At 53.2% G+C, this 18,127-nt stretch overlaps 2 protein-coding genes across 2 annotated transcripts in view; both read left to right on the top strand.

Moving 5' to 3' along the window:
- The first annotated feature begins 1,424 nt into the window (after nucleotides 1–1,424).
- Pwp2 (PWP2, small subunit processome component) lies at nucleotides 1,425–14,915 on the top strand. The gene is made up of 21 exons (XM_004631957.2): nucleotides 1,425–1,493; nucleotides 2,769–2,881; nucleotides 4,053–4,147; nucleotides 4,531–4,630; nucleotides 4,834–4,977; nucleotides 5,496–5,631; nucleotides 5,823–6,052; nucleotides 6,137–6,280; nucleotides 6,720–6,790; nucleotides 7,144–7,280; nucleotides 7,517–7,665; nucleotides 7,787–7,934; nucleotides 8,114–8,264; nucleotides 8,792–8,972; nucleotides 10,083–10,230; nucleotides 11,146–11,254; nucleotides 11,764–11,829; nucleotides 12,446–12,664; nucleotides 12,754–12,904; nucleotides 13,003–13,077; nucleotides 14,453–14,915. Exons 1-21 carry the CDS (start codon nucleotides 1,476–1,478, stop codon nucleotides 14,634–14,636), a joined length of 2,769 nt encoding a protein of 922 aa, XP_004632014.1. The 5' UTR covers nucleotides 1,425–1,475; the 3' UTR covers nucleotides 14,637–14,915.
- Nucleotides 14,916–16,917: 2,002 nt separating this feature from the next.
- The window catches only part of CUNH21orf33 (chromosome unknown C21orf33 homolog), an 8,582-nt gene continuing 7,372 nt past the window's right edge, over nucleotides 16,918–18,127 (top strand). The window contains exons 1-2 of the mRNA XM_004631956.2: nucleotides 16,918–17,084; nucleotides 17,279–17,331. Of these exons, the coding sequence (XP_004632013.1) occupies nucleotides 16,962–17,084; nucleotides 17,279–17,331 (176 nt within the window). The 5' untranslated portion in view covers nucleotides 16,918–16,961. The remainder of the gene's footprint in view (nucleotides 17,085–17,278; nucleotides 17,332–18,127) is intronic.

Genomic DNA, 18,127 nt, shown 5'->3' with positions numbered 1-18,127 from the left:
AAAAAAAAAAAAAAACCCTCTTAGCAATCATACTAATGAGGAGGCTGCCATTGGGGTTTTGTTGTGAGGTTCTGTATGTAAGACAGCTGGTTTTGTTGACCCAGATGTGGCATATATTGAATAGTAGAGAAGGCTGGTATGAAATGTTGTTTCAAAAGCAAAGGATATGCAGGGAGCATGTACATATGAGCAATGGAAAAGAAGATCAATTAGAATTTCATGTGTTCTCCAATGATTGGAAAAAGTATAACTCGAGGTTTTAAGGTGGAATTGTGCTGTCTCAAAATGAATTTGATCATATATATGGATGGCCCAGCCCTTAATGGTCAGATTTCATGTGTTGGTCTTAAATGTCCATGGTGAATGGGAATCTCATAGTGTAGGGAAAACACACATTAGGCTTCTATGTTCACCTTTTTAAAATTTTTTTATTTTGCGGTACTGGAGATTGAACTCAGGACCTTGCGCTTGCCAGGCAAGTGCTTATTCTACTGAGCTATCTCCCAGGCCCCACCTTTTTCTTTAGCATTTAAGTAAGGTTAAAGTTTAAAAGGAAAATAAATACACCAGGTTTGCATCTAAAAGGAAAAGTAATGCCACTTTTTATAAAAGAACTAACCAGGCTGGTTCTGCCTTCAACTCTGATCTTTAAAAATGCTTTTTAAATTTTATGTTTCATGGGCCGGGGATACAGCTCAGTGGCATAGCGCCTGCTTGGCAAGTCTGAGGTCATGAGTTTAATTCCTAATACAAAGAAAAATCTCAAAATTTTACTTTTCATGAACATGTCCCTTTCTCTAAATGTCCTCATTCTGTGTATCTGGCTGTAAGAACGGCTAGCATCCTTACAATTTAATGTGCGGGGCTTCTGTGATGGGGGGGGTGACCAGTTGGATTTGACGCTGAAGGTGTTAATTCCATTTTCATCGTTTATTATGGAAAGTCATTTTTCACACTATTCTGTAATATGTTAGACTAAAACCACTGTATGAAGACTGTTTAAAATGTAAACATTAAAATTCTAACAATACACATTTTAAGAAGAAACTGCTGTTTTGAACCTGATTCTTTCACGATGACACGGTGTGAGGAGTTAATCCTTGTTCCAGAGTCTTCGGCATGGGAAGCACTGCGGGTTTTTTTGTTTTTTTAATAGTTTCCTACCCTGTGACCTACAGACTTGGAGGTCCGCGGGCCAGGCTGTCCTTCCTAAGCACTGTGGTGCACGGGAAATCCCGGTTCTTTCCTTGGTTCTGGGGCCTCTTTCTTCCTGGGCCATCGCACCCCGCACCTTCCCGCGCGTCCCAGCGAGGGGCCGCGACGCTAGACCTGGAGGAAGCGGACAGGCACGGAGGGGCGGGGTCTCCTCCGGCCCGCCCCGGGCGGCGGCGCTAGGTCCGTCCCGGAAGTGCGTACCCGTAGGCGTCCCTGTCCCGGAAGTCGCTGCGGCCCCGGCCCACACGTGTAGCTGCGCGATGAAGTTCGCGTACCGGGTGAGCGCTGGCGCTGGGGACGACGTGGGCAGGACAGCGGCGAGGCGAGACGCCGCGGGTACCCCGGAGGGCGCCACCGGGAAAGCTCATATGTGTGCCGGGCCCGATCTACCGTGGGGGTGCTGTCGGCTTGCGTGCCGGAAGTGCGGGGAGAGGGCGGGTGGGACAGGGAGAGAGCAGCCCACTTGGGCACCCCTGGGGTGCGTGGCGTGTGGCCCTTCAGGGAGTGGGTCGCAGCCAGGGCCCCCTCCGCCATCACCCTTGTGGGCCGCTCTATCTTGCGCAGGTCCCCGCTGGCCGCTCTTTCCAGCACGACTCCCTGGAGGCCCAGCTCCTTACCTGTAGGTCCCCAAGGCTGCACCTCAGCCTTGCTGCTGGGCTCATCATGACTCACTCGCCCATCCAAAAACTAGGCCTAGTTCTGCCCCTGAACGCGCAGGTCCCAGCACCAGTCCCGCAACCACAAGGCAGTAGGAATGTGGTGGGACACCTCTGTTCAGAACCTAGGCTCAGGCTTAGAACCCTCCCCGCGTGTTCTACCTAGAATTCCAGATGCTAGCCTGGCTAGCCGCCTTTCCTCTAGGTTCCAGCTCTCCCGGCCTTTTAAACACCCTCCCTGGGAGTAGCTGTCTGGTTTGTATTTTAGAACCTGCTTGTGTGAGTCTACTTGCTTTTTTATTTTATTTTATTATTTTAAGAAAAGGGTCTACAGAGTGTTCAGGGTCTCACCACTAGATCAGACTTGTAGTGATCCGCCTGTTTACAGCCTCCCAAGAGCTGGGATTACGGGCGTGGGCCACCGCGCCCAGTCTCAATCAGCATTTTACTGCACCCCTGGGCGCGGGGCTGGCATTTAATCCACTGAGCTATTTGGCCAGCCCTCTACTTGCTCTTCCCAATAGATGTAGAATATGAGGTACAGTTGTACCCCCTAGTATTGTACTGTGTGACAACTGTGGTGAGCAGATGAGTAGGGTGTTAGCACAGCGGTCTGTTCTAGGGCCCCAGTCTACTGTTAGGGCTTTTCATTGCTGAACCATGGGTCTCTTCCCTTTTGCCTGGCCGATGCCTTTGGTGCATCTCACACACCTTTGCAAAGCCAGCCCTAGGTTCTGAAGATTGTATTCATATGTTCCTCCCCTGCCGAGATGCCCCCAGGGATCAGCAGGGACCCAGCCACTGGGTCCTTTGTGCTATCTTTGTCTAGACGCCTCACTTTGCCCTTCCCAGGGAGTGGAAACTTCTCTGTGTTACAACAGCATATTTTCTTTCCAGTTCTCCAACTTGCTGGGTACAGTTTATCGACGTGGAAACTTAAATTTCACCTGTGATGGAAACTCGGTTATCAGTCCTGTGGGGAATAGAGTCACTGTGTTTGATCTTAAGAAGTAAGTATGCTGAAGTATGGTATTTGTGACATTGGAAACTGGCCTGGTGTGGAGGCAGATGTGTCCCCACACCTGCCTTTTTATAAGATGGACATCCATTGATTAAGATAGCCCCAGAGGTTAAAGGATTTGGCAGGGTTTTGTGTTAGCAGTGGAAGAACTGCCTGCTGGATAGCCTTGTTCTTCTGCTATCTTAGCTACCTCTTGCCTGATGTTACCCTTAAAGGTTAGAGTCATTGTCACCTGCTTCTCTTGTGGGCAAGAGATGCAGCTTTGTGTTAGCAGCTGGGGGAGTGGAGGCCAGCTGGGCCCTTATTTGCTCAGGAGCTCAGTGGTGTTTGGCCTCTGGAGTTAGGTGGGCAATGCCTAGCCAGAGGTTAATTTTGATCGGGTTTAGCTATGTTTCCTTTCTGGTCTCGTTTCTCCCAGAGTTGCAGGGGAGGCAGTGAGCCACTCCTGTAGCCTGGGCAACATCTCTTTGTTTAGGAGCTTCTGGAGTCCTCTCCCTTGCGCCACAGCTCCAGTGGGGTAGCCCTGGTGTGTTTCCCTGTCTGCAAGATGGATCGGCAGTGGTGCCTGCTCTGCCTACTGGCCATTAAAAGAGCGTGCTATGGGGTGACTGCTCCTGTCATTCCAGTGGCACCTAGTGTTGGCTGCCTAGAGGAATGGGAATGTACTGGCTGAGAGAAATTCAAACAGTACTAAAGCTAGAGCCAGATACATTGCTGTATATTGTACAGCAATATACTGTATATTGTATACATACAAATTGTAATATACAGTATGCTGTATATTGTACATAGACCTCATTGCTCTGTGTATTTTTCCCATTTCTCTGAAAACCCAGCTTTGTGTGTGCCATTATGCATGCTGTGTGCTGGGCACATAGCTTGTGTCTGGTTTCCTGACTTTCTACAGGGCGCAGTGTTCTCAGGTCCACCTCTGAGGTGGTCAGTATATCCTGGTAGTTATCCTCTAGGGCCATTCTCATTTCTTCTTCCCTCTGCCCATGAACTCTGGCATCCAGGGCCCAGTGGCACAGGGCAGGTATGGCACAGGAAGGTGACTGAGGGGGTGGAATGGGACGGGGGGTACTGCTGGGATGAGGCAGACCTTGTCCTGGTCCAGTGACATAAAACTTACGGCACACTGTGGTTTTTCTTTTTCTCAGCAACAAATCTGACACCCTACCCCTGGCCACAAGGTTCAACGTGAAGTGTGTTGGGCTGTCCCCTGATGGCCGGCTTGCGATTATTGTTGATGAAGGTGATCATTCTCCACCATCCTTGGTGTGGGCAGGGCTTTGAGAGGAAGGATAAGGTACTGAGGCAGCAGGCCTCAAGCCTCAAGGAATAGGTTCTCCCAGGACAGGCATGGGCTGAAATGGTCCCTCTCTATCACCTCTTTGTCTGGGTCCAGCAGGGCTAAGATAGTGGTGCTTGGGTGGGCTGGGAGTCCATTTGCTCTGTGTGCCAGTGGGATTACAGGGAAGACAGCTGGGTTTTGTGGCCCTCAGGCCCACATTTCAGGGTCCCAGAACAGGCATGGGCAGTTCTTTTCTGTGCTGCAACCATGTGGACTCTTAAGGTGACCATGCACATGGCTGCAGGCTCCCTGGTGCCTTGATGTCACACACTGGCCTCTTGCAGGGGGTGCTGCTCTGCTGGTCAGCCTGGTCTGCAGGTCCGTGCTGCACCACTTCCACTTCAAAGGCTCTGTGCATAGCATCTCCTTCTCCCCAGATGGCAGGTGAGAGCAGTGACGTCCCGGTGGACTCCCACATCTTACTCTTTGGGCTCTGGGTGGTCACATGGGTGCATGGCCAGCCTATGTCCACCCTGACCTCTTCCCCACCGTTTCTCTATCCTGCAGTGGAGGGCTGGCCTGGGCTTGGCATCTCTGTGGGGTCTGGTCCACTGTTGGTCCTTTCCCCTGTGTCATTCTTGCTGCAGGAAATTTGTTGTCACAAAGGGCAACATTGCTCAGATGTACCACGCTCCTGGGAAGAAGCGAGAATTCAATGCATTTGTCCTGGACAAAACCTACTTTGGCCCGTATGACGAAACCACATGCATTGACTGGACAGATGACTCCAGGTGAGGCCCTGGCTCCCTGGAGTGTGAGCTCCTTCATCGTCTGAGCCTGTGTGAGTCCGGCCCCGATGGAAATGAGTCATGTGTCCGTGTGTGCTGTTGGGCTGGAGAGCTACCAGGTGCTGCTGCTTGAGGGCTGCTGTCCCGACCACCTGTGACTGTCCCTACCCTGAAGATGCCTGGGAAGCTGCTGGCTTCTCTTTCTCCACTGTGAGGGAGAGGCTACAGTGCTCAAGGGACCAGCACTGTCTCTGCACCACCCAGGCTGCCAGGGAGAAGGCAGGCTGTGTGTCTGTCATCCTACAGCCTTCCTGCCTCGGTGACTGACATTGTGTCCCACATAGGAGACTGTTGGTGCCATTCACAGGGTGGATTGGGATCTCAGGCTGCATCCAGGTCTCCTGAGAAGCCAGCTCTGTCCCTGAAGTGGTTGTGATGGAAACAGCATGCTTGGACCAGCCAACAAGGCCGCGTTCGCGTAGCTATGGCTACCATGCAGCAACTGTGTCCTTCTGTTCCAGGTGTTTTGTGGTCGGGAGCAAGGACATGTCCACCTGGGTATTTGGAGCTGAGCGGTGGGACAACCTCATTTACTACGCACTGGGCGGGCACAAGGATGCCATTGTGGCCTGCTTCTTTGAGTCCAACAGCCTGGATGTACGTCCTGCCCAGGATCTCTAGCCCAAGTGATACCTGGGGATAACTGAATTTCTAAGCTGCAGGTCCCTTCCTCCTGAGCTGGTTCAAGGGAACATTAGTGTATATGGCCTAGGAGGCCACATGGGAGCGAGGGGTTTTGCCCTGGAGGTGGAGTGGGTGACCTGTGTCCACCCTGTGTGTCCCTGCAGCTATACTCTATCAGCCAGGATGGAGCCCTTTGTGTGTGGCAGTGTGACACCCTGCCTGAGGACCTGAGACTGAAAGCCCCCACTGGCTGGAAGGCAGACCTACTGCGCCGCCAAGAGCAGGAGGAAGAGGAGCAGGAGGAGGGGGATGAGAGGGAGACCACCATCCGAGGGAAGGCCACACCAGCTGAGGAGGAGAGAAAGGGGAAAGTGAAGTACTCGAGGCTGGCTAAGTAGGTCTCCAGGGTGGGGCCAAAGTTCGACTTGGGGGCAGCAGCAGGGGGAGGACCACCCACAGCTGTCACTCATCTGTTTAGATACTTCTTCAACAAGGAAGGAGACTTCAACAACCTAACTGCGGCAGCCTACCACAAGAAGGTGCATCTGTTGGTCACAGGGTTTGCCTCTGGCATCTTCCACCTCCATGAGCTCCCAGAGTTTAACCTCATTCACTCCCTCAGGTGAGCCCTCAGCTCTGGGTTTTGTGTCTCCTCGCTGCACCCTGCACCCCTTGTTTTGGCCATGGGCTTTCGTCCCCAGGCTGGAGTGTGGTGGCTTTTTCTCTTATTAAGTCTCCAGGGGTTGAACCCAGGTAGTCTGAGCTATGTCCATAGTCCTTTTTTGAGTATTTATGTTGAGAAGGTCTCACTGTGTTGCCCTGGCCTGCTTCTATGTTGAGGTCTTCCTGCCTCAGTGTCTGTGTAGCTAAGGTTCCAGGTGAGCACCACTGTACCGACTGGCGTTTTTATTTTTGTTGTCCTCTTTTCCTTTGACCCTGTACCTGGAACACAGCAAGTTCTTGTGCTGGCTGCACACATGGCTCTGGTGCTGAGTGGTGGGAGGGAAGGGGTGGCTGGGCATGGTGGATGCCCCTGCTCACCTGCTGGCACTTTTCCTTAGCATCTCAGACCAGAGGATCTCTTCGGTTGCCATCAACAGCTCTGGGGACTGGATCGCCTTTGGCTGCTCAGGTTTGTTTTTCTGGCCCAACAAGAGTAATAGAACAGGGTCGGTACCAGGGGACCTTGGGGCCCAGCAGTGTGGGCCTGCAGGGAGACAGTGGGCTTGCCAGGGGTTTGCTCCTGAGTCCTAGCACCCATGGACTTGCTAGAATCTTGGTCCTCACTGGTAGCTCCCTTCATAGCTCTTGGACCTTAGCACCTGGTCTAAACCCTTCTGGGCATTCACCCCCTGCCAAATCGGACTGCTCTCCATGGCTGGTCCTCCTCAGCCTTAGCAGGGGGTGACACAGGTCACAGGTCAGTCAGGGCTCTCTGCCCTGGGCCAGGTCAGGGCACATGTGCCACCTCCCCTTTGCATATAGGCCTGGGTCAGCTGCTGGTGTGGGAGTGGCAGAGTGAGTCCTACGTGCTCAAGCAACAGGGCCACTTCAACAGCATGGTGTCGCTGGCCTATTCTCCAGATGGGCAGTACATTGTCACTGGCGGGGACGATGGCAAGGTGGGTAATGGGCAGGGCCAGAGGTCCTAGTGGGTGGGCTAAGCCTGGATCTCCAGCTTCTAACGAGGGTGCACCATTGAGTAGATTCAAGCAGAGGGGACCTGGTGTTCACATGCTGCCTCTGCACAACCAGATGTCCTTTATCCTCCTCCCTGTCACCCACTGCCACGTACCTTGGTCCTTCCAAGGTTGCTCACCTGGGTGGCTGTGCCCATCTGCTTCTTTTGCCTCTACAGGTCAAAGTGTGGAACACCCTCAGTGGCTTCTGCTTCATTACTTTCACTGAACACTCCAGTGGGGTCACTGGCGTGACTTTTACTACCACCGGCTATGTCATCGTTACCTCGTCCATGGATGGCACCGTGCGAGCCTTTGACCTTCACAGGTGAGGTCTTGCTCCTTGGGCAGGGGCTTGGGACTGGGTGTCTGTTGGTGAGGGCGGACACTTCCCTGTGGTCTGCTGACCCCCGTGTGGACTGCTGACCTGGGCACAACTTTCCTGACAGGTACCGGAACTTCCGGACCTTCACATCTCCCCGCCCCACCCAGTTCTCCTGTGTGGCTGTCGACTCCAGTGGGGAGATTGTCTCTGCAGGCGCCCAGGACTCCTTTGAGATCTTTGTGTGGTCCATGCAGACAGGCAGGCTCCTTGATGTAAGGACCAGTGTCCCACAACCATGCTGTGCAGGGTTGGGTGCCCAGAAAGGGCTTCCCTGCTGCCTGGGAATGCGCAGAGCTGGTGGTCCAGGGCAAGAGCAGCCTGACAGGAAGGCTGGCTGAAGGAGCAGCAGTCACTTTTCCTCCATCACCTCCCAGCCTCTCTGCCACCACAGGTCTTGTCTGGTCATGAGGGTCCCATCAGCGGTCTATGTTTTAACCCAATGAAGTCCATTCTGGCCAGCGCCTCCTGGGACAAAACGGTGCGCCTATGGGACATGTTTGACAGTTGGAGAACTAAGGAGACCCTGACCCTCACTTCTGACGGTGAGTTGATGTCACATGCCCCTGCCTGGTCTACTCTGATCTCCCTGTCTGCCTCCACTGTGTTATTCCATTGGTGGGCTGAGGTTGGAACCCCACACAGACTGTGTCATGGTAGTCACTTTGCATTGGCTGCTGCTTCCTGCAGCTCTCCTGATTTGCCCCTGAATAGCAGTGCTGTGCTAGGTTGTACTTTCAAAAGAATCAGGCTACTCTAGGGGCCCTGGCTACCCACTTCTTTCTTGAGCCCCTGCAGCCGATCAAAGGGTCAGTTCCCTGAGGCCTCTATCTCCTATCTCTGCACTGTTTCTGCCCACATTCCATGGTATAGCCTTGTCCTCAGGCAAGCCTTTGTATCCAGTCCAGGGGTATCATGTGGATGGGCCAGGCCTGGTCTACTAAGGTGCCTCTACAGGTCAAAGTGTGGAACTTGGGTGGATAGCACCTTTGCCCACCAGGGTTGTTGCAGGCCTTACTTCCTGGCTCCCAAGACATCCAAGGTCTTGTGTCTGAGGGTGGATTTTCCCTAGCTCTGGCTGTGACCTTCCGGCCCGATGGTGCAGAACTGGCTGTGGCTACGCTGAACTCACAGATCACCTTTTGGGACCCTGAGACTGCTGTGCAGACCGGCTCCATCGAGGGCAGGCACGACCTCAAGGCAGGCCGGAAGGAGCTGGACAAGATCACAGCCAAGCACTCTGCCAAGGGCAAGTGAGTGACCATGTGGGCCAGCCCTGGAGTCTGGGGGCACATGGGACCTGAGTGAGGCTGGATCATGGACTTCTGTTTTCAGACCCAAGACCCGCATGGCCAGAATTTGTGGCTGGTCCTCTCTGGTATTGTGCATTGCTCCTGTGGACACACACAGCCTGTGTCTGAGATCACAGCCCCACAGCCCCAGTGGGCAGATTGGGTTTTGCTGGGTGAAAAGGGCACAGCCCTGAGACCAGGTCCAGTTCCAGACCTGGGTCACTGCAGATGTCAGCTGCCTGATGGGGACACAGTCACAGAGCAGCCCAGTCACCCTTACTCTACTGTGAGGGTGTTACACCCACAGTCTGCCCCTCAGCCAGCCTGGCCCTGGCTGTGAGCACAGCGGGGAGTTGGCAGGTGCCTGGACTCCTAGAGCCTGTTCAGCAGTTGAGCCTCTTCTGCCAGGGAGTACTAGGTTCTGTGTAGGTTAGTAGGGGCACTTTGTTCAGCCTCATCCATGTACAGTGGTACTCATTGCGGGTCCCCTGGCCACACCATTCACGTTCCCTAGCCATGCCTCTTGTCCTTGCCATCACTTGCTTTCCCTTCCTCAACCTGCCTGGTAGCCGAGTTTATATCCAGCAGTTCAGTGTTGGCTCCCTCGCTACTCAGTGACCATTTGAATTTATTAGGGATGATGATTTGGGGCCTTGCCTGTTTGCAGGAGGGGCCTGGTGTCTCTGGCCTGTGGAGACATTTTTTGCGGGGAGACCTGCAGATTTTTGCTATGTTGGGAGTGTCTCTCCACTCGGGGTGTTCTTGACACAAGTGGTAGGTTTGGAGGGCATCTGGTTTAGTCCTTTTTTCTGCCCTCTATGGTCTTGGTATCACATCTGAGGAATGGTGCTGGCTCATTTTCTATAGGCCCTTCTGCGAGGCTTCTGGAGGGCTGTATGTGGTGCCACAGGACAGGCCCCTTGTGCAGCACATTGTGTGGGGCACAGTGTGAGGGCCTCAGTGACCGGGCAGGGGCCATGGAAGCCACTGAGAGGAGGGTCCTTGAGCTGGCTTGGAAAGAGCCATCCTGCAGAGGCCCTTGGTGCCACCCTGAGCACTGTCCCCCCACAGGGCCTTCACCACACTGTGCTACTCTGCGGACGGTCAGAGCATCCTGGCAGGGGGCATGTCTAAATTCGTGTGCCTCTACCACATCCGTGAGCAGATCCTGGTGAAGAGATTTGAGCTTTCCTGCAACTTCTCTTTGGATGCCATGGAGGTAAAGAGTGGTGCCAGGAGGGAGCTGTCCTATCAGTATGCAGGCCAGGGCTGTGGCCAAGTGGGAGGCTTGTGGCCAAGTGGGAGGCTGGGCAGGGAGTGCCTGAGCCCTGAGGGAGCCGGGAAAGAGTGCACGGCTGCACCCCCTCTGTCCCATGCTGTCTGGCTCTGGCCTGAGGCTCTGCCCTCTCTGTCCCCCAAGCCTCTGAGCAGACATTCAGGTGCTGAGTTCAGCTGCTCAGCCCTGGCCCAGGACACTGGCTTCTGTGTGCATTCAGAGCTCCCCATTCCTGTGCCACTCTGGTGCAAAGTGCTCTTGGCAGTTTCCTGGGGGAGCAGCTGCCCTGCATGCGGGGCAGGTATGGGGTGAGGGGCAGAGCTCCAGCCTTGTGCTGGTGGTTGCTGTCATGGTGGTGCCTGCCTGTAGAGCTTTGTTGGTCTCCTCCATGTGATCTCTTATACCCTGGGGAGAAACAGTGGCAGGAGTGAAGAAAAGATAGACAAGAGCTGGGTCAGGTGGTAGCCTGCCAAGTAACAGTAGGGGCATTTATTTATAGCTTTGCAAAAGTATAATATATAATGTTTTCTAGTAACTATTAGCCTACAATGTCCGGGCAGGATGTTTTTTTTTTTTTTTTTTTGCGGAACCGGGGATTGAACTCAGGCCCTTGCACTTGCCAGGGAAGTGCTTATTCCACTGAGCCATCTCCCCGGCCAGGCAAGATGTTTTCATTGAGACTGAAATAGCTTGACTGCTTTAGGCAGTGAGGCCTCATCCTGTCCTCCCACAGCTGTAGGCACTGAGGAGGGTTCCAAAGTCAGGGCCACCACACCTTCCTCCATCTTTGTCCCTGTCTTGTTGGGGGCAGGAAGGAGTGGGTTGATGATCACATGCCTATGACCTTTCTTGTCCTAGGAGTTTCTGAACCGAAGAAAGATGACAGAGTTTGGCAACCTAGCACTCATTGACCAAGATGCTGGGGAGGAGGATGGGGTTGCCATTCCACTGCCGGGAGTGAGAAAAGGTGAGCAGAAGCCCCTTCTGTCTCCTGCCCTCCACCATTTTCCTGTGGTGGTCATTATTCCATGCTGGGCTTTAGCAGCTGCTCCCATGTCATGACATTTGCTTGGATACTGGGCACCTGCAGACCTGGCAGTGGTGCCCATAGGGCCCATGCATTTGCTCCAGGGCCAAGCGTCCCTCTGCTGTGTGGGCACAGAGTAGAGGAGCCCATATCTCACCTGTGTTCTGGAAGATTCAGGCCAGCTGGGTCCCAGGTGGACCATCCTGATGGGGCATTGTCAGCCAAAGGCTGGTGGACCTATGGGCAAGGGAATAGCAGGTATAGCCCCAGGCTGGCAGAGGCCTCCTGGCCACGTGTCTGTAGTTAGGACTTGTCCCCACAGACAGCTGTGTAGAGCCCCATGAAGGACTATTCCCCGCCTGACTAGCAGAGGTTGCTGTTATTCATGATACCTGGCAGGGAGGAGCCTGGAGCTGCTGCCAGAGATTTCAGCAGGTTTTTTTTTCCAGGTGATATGAGTTCTCGCCACTTCAAGCCTGAAATCAGGGTGACTTCCTTGAGCTTCTCTCCTACTGGTGAGCCCTTTGGTCACAGCAGCTGGTGGGTGCTGGACACCGCTGTCCCTGAGGCAATGGGCCCAGGACCAACCTCAGGCTGGCTGTCCTGCCCCTTGCTATTATCTTTCCCATCCATCTGCGTCCTCACACATGCATGGGTTCTGCCTGGCAGGGCCACAAGGCCCCTTGGTGCATGTGGTTCCCACGACAGAACACAAGCAGTGAGGATGTCAGCCAGCACCATGCAGCAGAGCAGGGTAAAAGGCGAGATGTGAGTAGTTTACAGGTGGGTCGCTATGTCCTTTGAGCCCACATCCGCATGCTGGGTACTGGGCCCAGGGCGTAGGGTCCAAATCACATCCTCCTGTCACAGCTCATTTTGTTGAGATGCATCCATTTTGGTTTGTTTCCATGCTTTGCTTGTGGCCACAAGCCCCAGGCACTGTGGTAGCCTGAGCCACTGCCACAGGGGCACCTATAGAGCAGAGGATGTCATGGGTTCTGTGCTGGCCGAGGGATGTATACACATCTACGAAGTTCAGTTGTTCTTGAGCTTGAACTATTGGAGGGTGCTTTTTAAGAAAATGGCAGGTGTGTTTAGATCTTGAGGGTGCCTCTTCATTGCTCACTTTAGGGCGCTGCTGGGCTGCCACCAGCACGGAGGGGCTCCTTATCTTTTCCCTGGACGCCCGAATGCTCTTTGACCCTTACGAGCTGGACACCAGCGTCACCCCTGGGCAAGTTCGTGAGGCACTGCGGCAGCGGGAGTTCACCCGTGCCATCCTCATGGCCTTCCGGCTCAACGAGAGGACACTGACACAGGAGGCACTAGAGGCTGTGCCCTGGGCAGAGAGTGAGTGCTCCTGCCTTGGCAGGTGGTGGGCAGTGCCGGTTCCTGATGTGGTTTTTCCCCAGAACAAACACCTTTTTTCCCCTTCATAGTCGAAGTCATCAGCGCATCTCTGCCCCAGCTGTATGTGGAGAAACTGCTGGAGTTCTTAGCCTCTTCCTTTGAGGTCTCTCGGCACCTTGAGTTCTACCTCATCTGGACACAGAAGCTGCTCATGTTGCATGGGCAGAAGCTGAAGTCCAGGTGTGCTGCCCTGCTCCTGGCTGCCTTGTGGAACCTGGCTGCTGGCCTGAGATGAGCCCATGTGCAGTGGGCCACACTCAGCTGTGTCTCCCTTCCAGGTCAGGACAGCTGCTGCCGACAGTCCAGTTCCTACAGAAGGGTGTCCAGCGGCACCTGGATGACGTGGCCAAACTGTGCGTGTAGCAGGGCTGGTGGGAGGGTGGTGTATGTGTGTGGGGGGATTGCCTCTGTCCTGTATTCCATGCCAGGACTTGCTCCCTGTGTCGCTGGACTTGATGGAAGTCCCAGTGTTTTAGTTGGGCAGTTCTGTTCAGGTGATACCATGAGTACATGATGTGGCTGGGCAGCCGGCTGCTGAGGTGTGGCCTCAGTGTTGGTGTCCCCAGCAGGAAAGCAGGTTAACGATAGCATGTGAAGGGCTGGGAACAGCGCTGGTCACTGTCTCTGTTCTGCAGGCACGCCCAGCCACCACACACACACCAGGTGGCTCCCTGATGGTGCTGCTTCCTGTCCCCAGAACACCCCTTTCAAAGCAGGGCCTAGATTGTGAAGACTACCCTGTCGAGCATTGTCCTCCCCACTGTCATAAGGCAGTTTCTAGGTGTCCCTCATGAGTTCCTGAAAGGCCCATTCTCTGTCCTGTTTGTCCTTTCTTTCTGTGCAGGCCAGGCTGGCCTTGAATTTGGACTTCTGCTTCAGCCTTCTGCAAGTCTTTTTTTTTTTTTTTTTTTTTTTTTTGGTGGAACCGGGGATTGAACTCAGGCCCTTGTGTTGCCAGGGAAGCACTTATTCCACTGAGCCATCTCCACAGCCTCATGGAATAAGGGTTTTTGTTTTTTTTTTTTTCTTCAGTCCTCGAATGCCTTCAGGGCACTTTTGGCCAGCGAGAGAGTTGTGAGGTTCGAACTCCAGGAACCTGAGGCTGACAGCTTTGTGGAAGCAGCCACTTAAAGGACTGAGCTAGGGCCAGGCCCCCTACTTCAGCCTTCTATGCACAGGAATTGCAGGTGTAATCTTGTGTCTTTGTAGTGAGTGACTCTGGAGCATCCAGAACATCCTCTTCCTCTACGTGCCCTTTCTGCCCAGTGCCCTGCTTGTTGTGGGGCTTGGTGTTGATGTGTAACCTGCTCCAGGAGACCGTCTTGCTAGCTGCAGGTGTCCCTGCCTCTTGTGGCTCTGACTAGGGTCCCACCTGTCAGTTTGGGCTGACACACAGATGTGTGCTGCCTGCATCTGTTTGTATTAGGGATTTAACACACAGCTGTCACTCCATGTAAGAGTGTGGCTCTTCCTAACCCTGCCTTACCAGGTGGTTCCAAGGGCAGCAGTGGTAGGCTTCATCCTGTTATTGTGGGGAAGTTTTGAGTTTGGAGGCTGCCCTGTGAAATAGAGGGGCCTGACTGGGGCCACTGGTGGCTGCTGCAGGCTGTGGTAGGGAAAGCAGATCATCTTAGTGGAAAGGGGACACACAAATGTGTCTGTTCCCTGTAAGGTGGAGGGCCATGGACCCTTTTGCTGACCCAGTGCTGTGTGCTCTTGTGTCCACAGCTGTGACTGGAACCGATACAACATCCGGTATGCCCTGGCAGTTTCCAGGCAGCAGGGCATGAAGCGCACCCTGGAAGATGCAGGGCTGGAGAAGGCTGCTGAGACCTCTGATGAGGATGCTGAGATGTCTGATGATGACAGTCTGCACCTGCTTGGAGGAGCTGAGGATGCAGTGCTGGCTTAGCTGGCACCTGTGGAGGAGAGGAACTGGTGGGCTGAGGGTGCACAGAGATGCTGAGACATCTCTGAGCAGCTTGCACAGCCCAGAATCCCATTTGTCCAGCTGGGGCACACCCTGTACACAGTGGGCCCAGGATCTGCAGGTGGTAGTTGTCAGTGTGGCCTTCGTGAGGCTTGAGTTTGTGGACTTGTGAGTTATTTATATTTTTAATACAAAGTTCTGCGGATGAACTCAGGAAGTGCAAGATTAAGTATAAACTGAATTAAAAGTATTTATAATGCGTCCTGATGTGAGAAGTGAATGTCATGCAGGGCCTGGGTGAGCAGGGTGAGGGCAGGCCACCTGCAGGGCTCTACCTGGAGGGGCAATGTGGGGGCCACACTAAAGTGGGACTCCTTGCACAGCCTCAGGTGTGAGTTCCCTGCCCCCTCTGCTCTCCTGCCCATCTCTGGACCCCACCTGACCCCTGGTCTTCCAACTGGCCCAGGTAACAGGCCCAGGAATGTGCATGAGTCACATGACATGCTGGAGCCACAGGTGTCGCAGCACAATACTTGCAGGTGCCCTTGCACATGCTGATCTGACTGCCAGGGCTGTAGCCAAGAGAAGTGGGGAGAAGTGCAGCACTCAGGCCTTGGTCACTGGCGCTAATTTCTTTTTTTTCTTTCTTTTTTTTTTTTTTTCTTTTCAAAGTTTTATTGATAAACATATAGCAATGAGACAGTTTCAAATCAAATCGAAAGTACAGTTTCAACAAATAATACACTGCATATATTCTTCTTAATGGTTAATTGCTGTACAAGATGCAGACTTGTGATCCTACTTACAAACACCATTAGAACAAATCATTCTATTCATTAAGAGAATGCAACTATATATCTATCCCAACCACTTTGAATACACAGATACAAAATGGACATTCATAGTTATACCCCAATTTTTTTTAAGTTCCGTTGTTGAATATTATAGGTGTGTAAACTCAGCAAAATATTCTAAAAGAGTACAGAAGCCCATAATAGCATTGGGTTTTCTGTTTAACTGGCAATGTCAGAAATTATTGACCTCAGTCCCCCACAGCTCAACATAACAACATGGCTTTACTTCCTATATTTCGTCTTCATACTTTTCTACTGGATGGTTAAGACCAAGGTAAAGCAGGACCTGTGCAACAAGAGTTGTAGCTTTTTGGTCTGACAAGGTCAGTGAAATGCCCTCAGGATTTATCTTGAGATCCTGTACCTCAGATTGTAGAACCTTTGTCAGTGTCAGCCATGTGGATGAGTCACGGCCAATGACTGGCGCTAATTTCTGTGGAGTACCTGCCAAGGCTGTACAGTCCTCAGTTAGTAACTTGTGCCACAGTTTTTACATGTGCTTCCCTCCAACCCCAAGTCTTTGTGTCAGTGTCCCCAGTGTCCTGCAGCGGAATAGGGGCCTGGGGACCATGCTTGTGGTGGTGTGTGCAGAACCATGGCCACTTCTGGCCAGGGGGCAGTATCAAGCTGAGGATTAGCAGAGCTTTTCCAACCTAGCAGAAGCCAGCAGGTGTATTCAGGGCCTTGTCTGCAGAGGTGCGTTCCAGTTTCATATGTTTTTGTGGTGATGAGGATTCCATGTGGGGCTTCTGGTGTGCCAGGCAAACGCTGTGCCCAGCTGTCATGTTCTGAATGTCAGAAGCAAGGCCCATCCACCATCTGTTCCAGCTCTGCAGCTCCCCGGCCCTGTTCTGCCTTACACAGCTGCTCCCTGTGGGTGTGGGTGTGCATGCCCTGCACGGTGGCCCCAGTCAGTATCACCAGAAACCTATGGTTAAAACCCTATTAGAGCTGCTGAGGGGATTGTGTTGAAACAATGCCCTGCTCCACCTCCCTTTTGTCCCTCAGCTCCAGGCAATGCTGCATCCCCAGACTGTTAAATGACATGAGCCTCATTCCCATTTTGCCTCTTAAACATGAAAGCTGCTGTCCACCCTGGGACCCTAAATGACAACACACTTCCCAAAGGCTGGTAGGCTGATCCTGGCAGGGAAAGGAGCGAGGCTTGACCTGTGTAAACGCATGCTTTGAGGAAGGAACAGGCGCTCAGGATTTAAGTGTGGATACGGATTTGAGGTGGGGGGGTGCTTCACTAAGGGGTTAAAGTCCATCTGGAGGGCGTTTCAGACAAGTTCTTCACTCCCGGGTCGAGACCGCAGCAGGGTCACTGCGCAGGCGCGCGCGTGCCCGGGAGCGCGTGCCCCGGAGTGCGCAGGCGCTGCCTTGCCCACAGCGTAGAGTCGTGGCTCCGCCCTCCTTGCACCTTCTGAGCTGACCGCGCTGTCCCTGCGCCATGGCTGCAGTCAGGGCTCTGGCGGTGCCGAGGCTGGCGGCGGCCTCTGTACTCGCGCCGCTCCCTGGGCGCCTGCGGTCCCTCCACGGCTCAGCGCCGCGTCCCGGGGCCCGAGTGGCGCTGGTGAGTGCGCGCTGCTGCCCCTCCGCGCTGACCCGTCCTGCGCAGTACCTTGTCCTCCTCTGTCCCTCGCCGCCCACTCTGTGAAGTGTCCCCTCCCAGCTTCCGACCCCTCCCTGCCTTCGTGCCCCCCCGCCCCTTACCCCCTCGTCTCCGCTCCCAGTCACCACCCCCCCCCCCCCCCCCGCCCCTCTCAGGTGCTGTCTGGCTGCGGAGTCTACGACGGGACAGAGATTCATGAGGCTTCTGCGTAAGTGAGAGAAAGCTTCTATAAAATTGTTTTTTGCTCTGAAAGGGATTGGAACCGGGTTCTTTGCACTGAGCTATGGAGCAAGCTCAGCTCAAACTTAGAATTCTCTCTGCCTCCCGGAGTGCTGGAATCACAAGTCAGCACCATCATGCTCACTAAATTACTATTTTGTTTATGCCAGACTGGGGATTGAACTCCCCATTGCTGAGATACATCCCGAGCCTTTTTAATTTTGAGACAGAATCAGTGACCCTATATTGCTTAAGCAGGCCTCGACCTCATCCTCCTGTCTCAGGGTTCCAAGTACTTTAGATTACAGGTGTGCACTGCCAGGCTTTGTGTATGACCACTGAACATCTCACTTCTACACTTTTCAGTTGCACATTTACAAACACTTGTAAACACTGGGACCAAGCTTTCCCGCTTTAGGCAAACCTTTCTTCCCTGTGGGAGCTAATTTCCACCCCTGACTTCTCCTGTCTTATACTGTGGAGCCTCAAAAGGCTGTCATTGGAGTTGCTGAGTTTGTGACCCGGTTCAGTAGAAAAGCCCTACCCATCTTCTACATATAACTGTATGGCTTGCCACTGTCATGTTTCCTAGCTCTTCTCCTTTCCCTCTCTTAATTATTAGTTCTCAAGTTCTTGCTTTCCTTTTAGTTGTATTACACCTTTCTATTTGTATTGGTACTTAAAGTTTAACATATCAATGCTTGATGAAAAATACCTGTTCCATGTTATGCCTAAGATGTTTGATATTCAGACAGATAGTGAGGTTAAGCTTAACAGCCTAGGTT

Source organism: Octodon degus, unplaced genomic scaffold (assembly GCF_000260255.1).
Source record: "Octodon degus isolate 3935 unplaced genomic scaffold, OctDeg1.0 scaffold00045, whole genome shotgun sequence".
Lineage (NCBI taxonomy): Eukaryota > Metazoa > Chordata > Mammalia > Rodentia > Octodontidae > Octodon > Octodon degus.
The sequence above is the reverse complement of the archived record's forward strand: the minus strand, read 5'-3'. Positions and strand labels throughout refer to the sequence as shown.

Excerpts from the sequence above, each read along its gene's own strand:
- Pwp2 (XM_004631957.2), top strand. Across the intron at positions 6,281-6,719 it reads AACCTCATTCACTCCCTCAG|CATCTCAGACCAGAGGATCT; the intron begins GTGAGCCCTCAG and ends ACTTTTCCTTAG. Across the intron at positions 6,791-7,143 it reads GATCGCCTTTGGCTGCTCAG|GCCTGGGTCAGCTGCTGGTG; the intron begins GTTTGTTTTTCT and ends CTTTGCATATAG.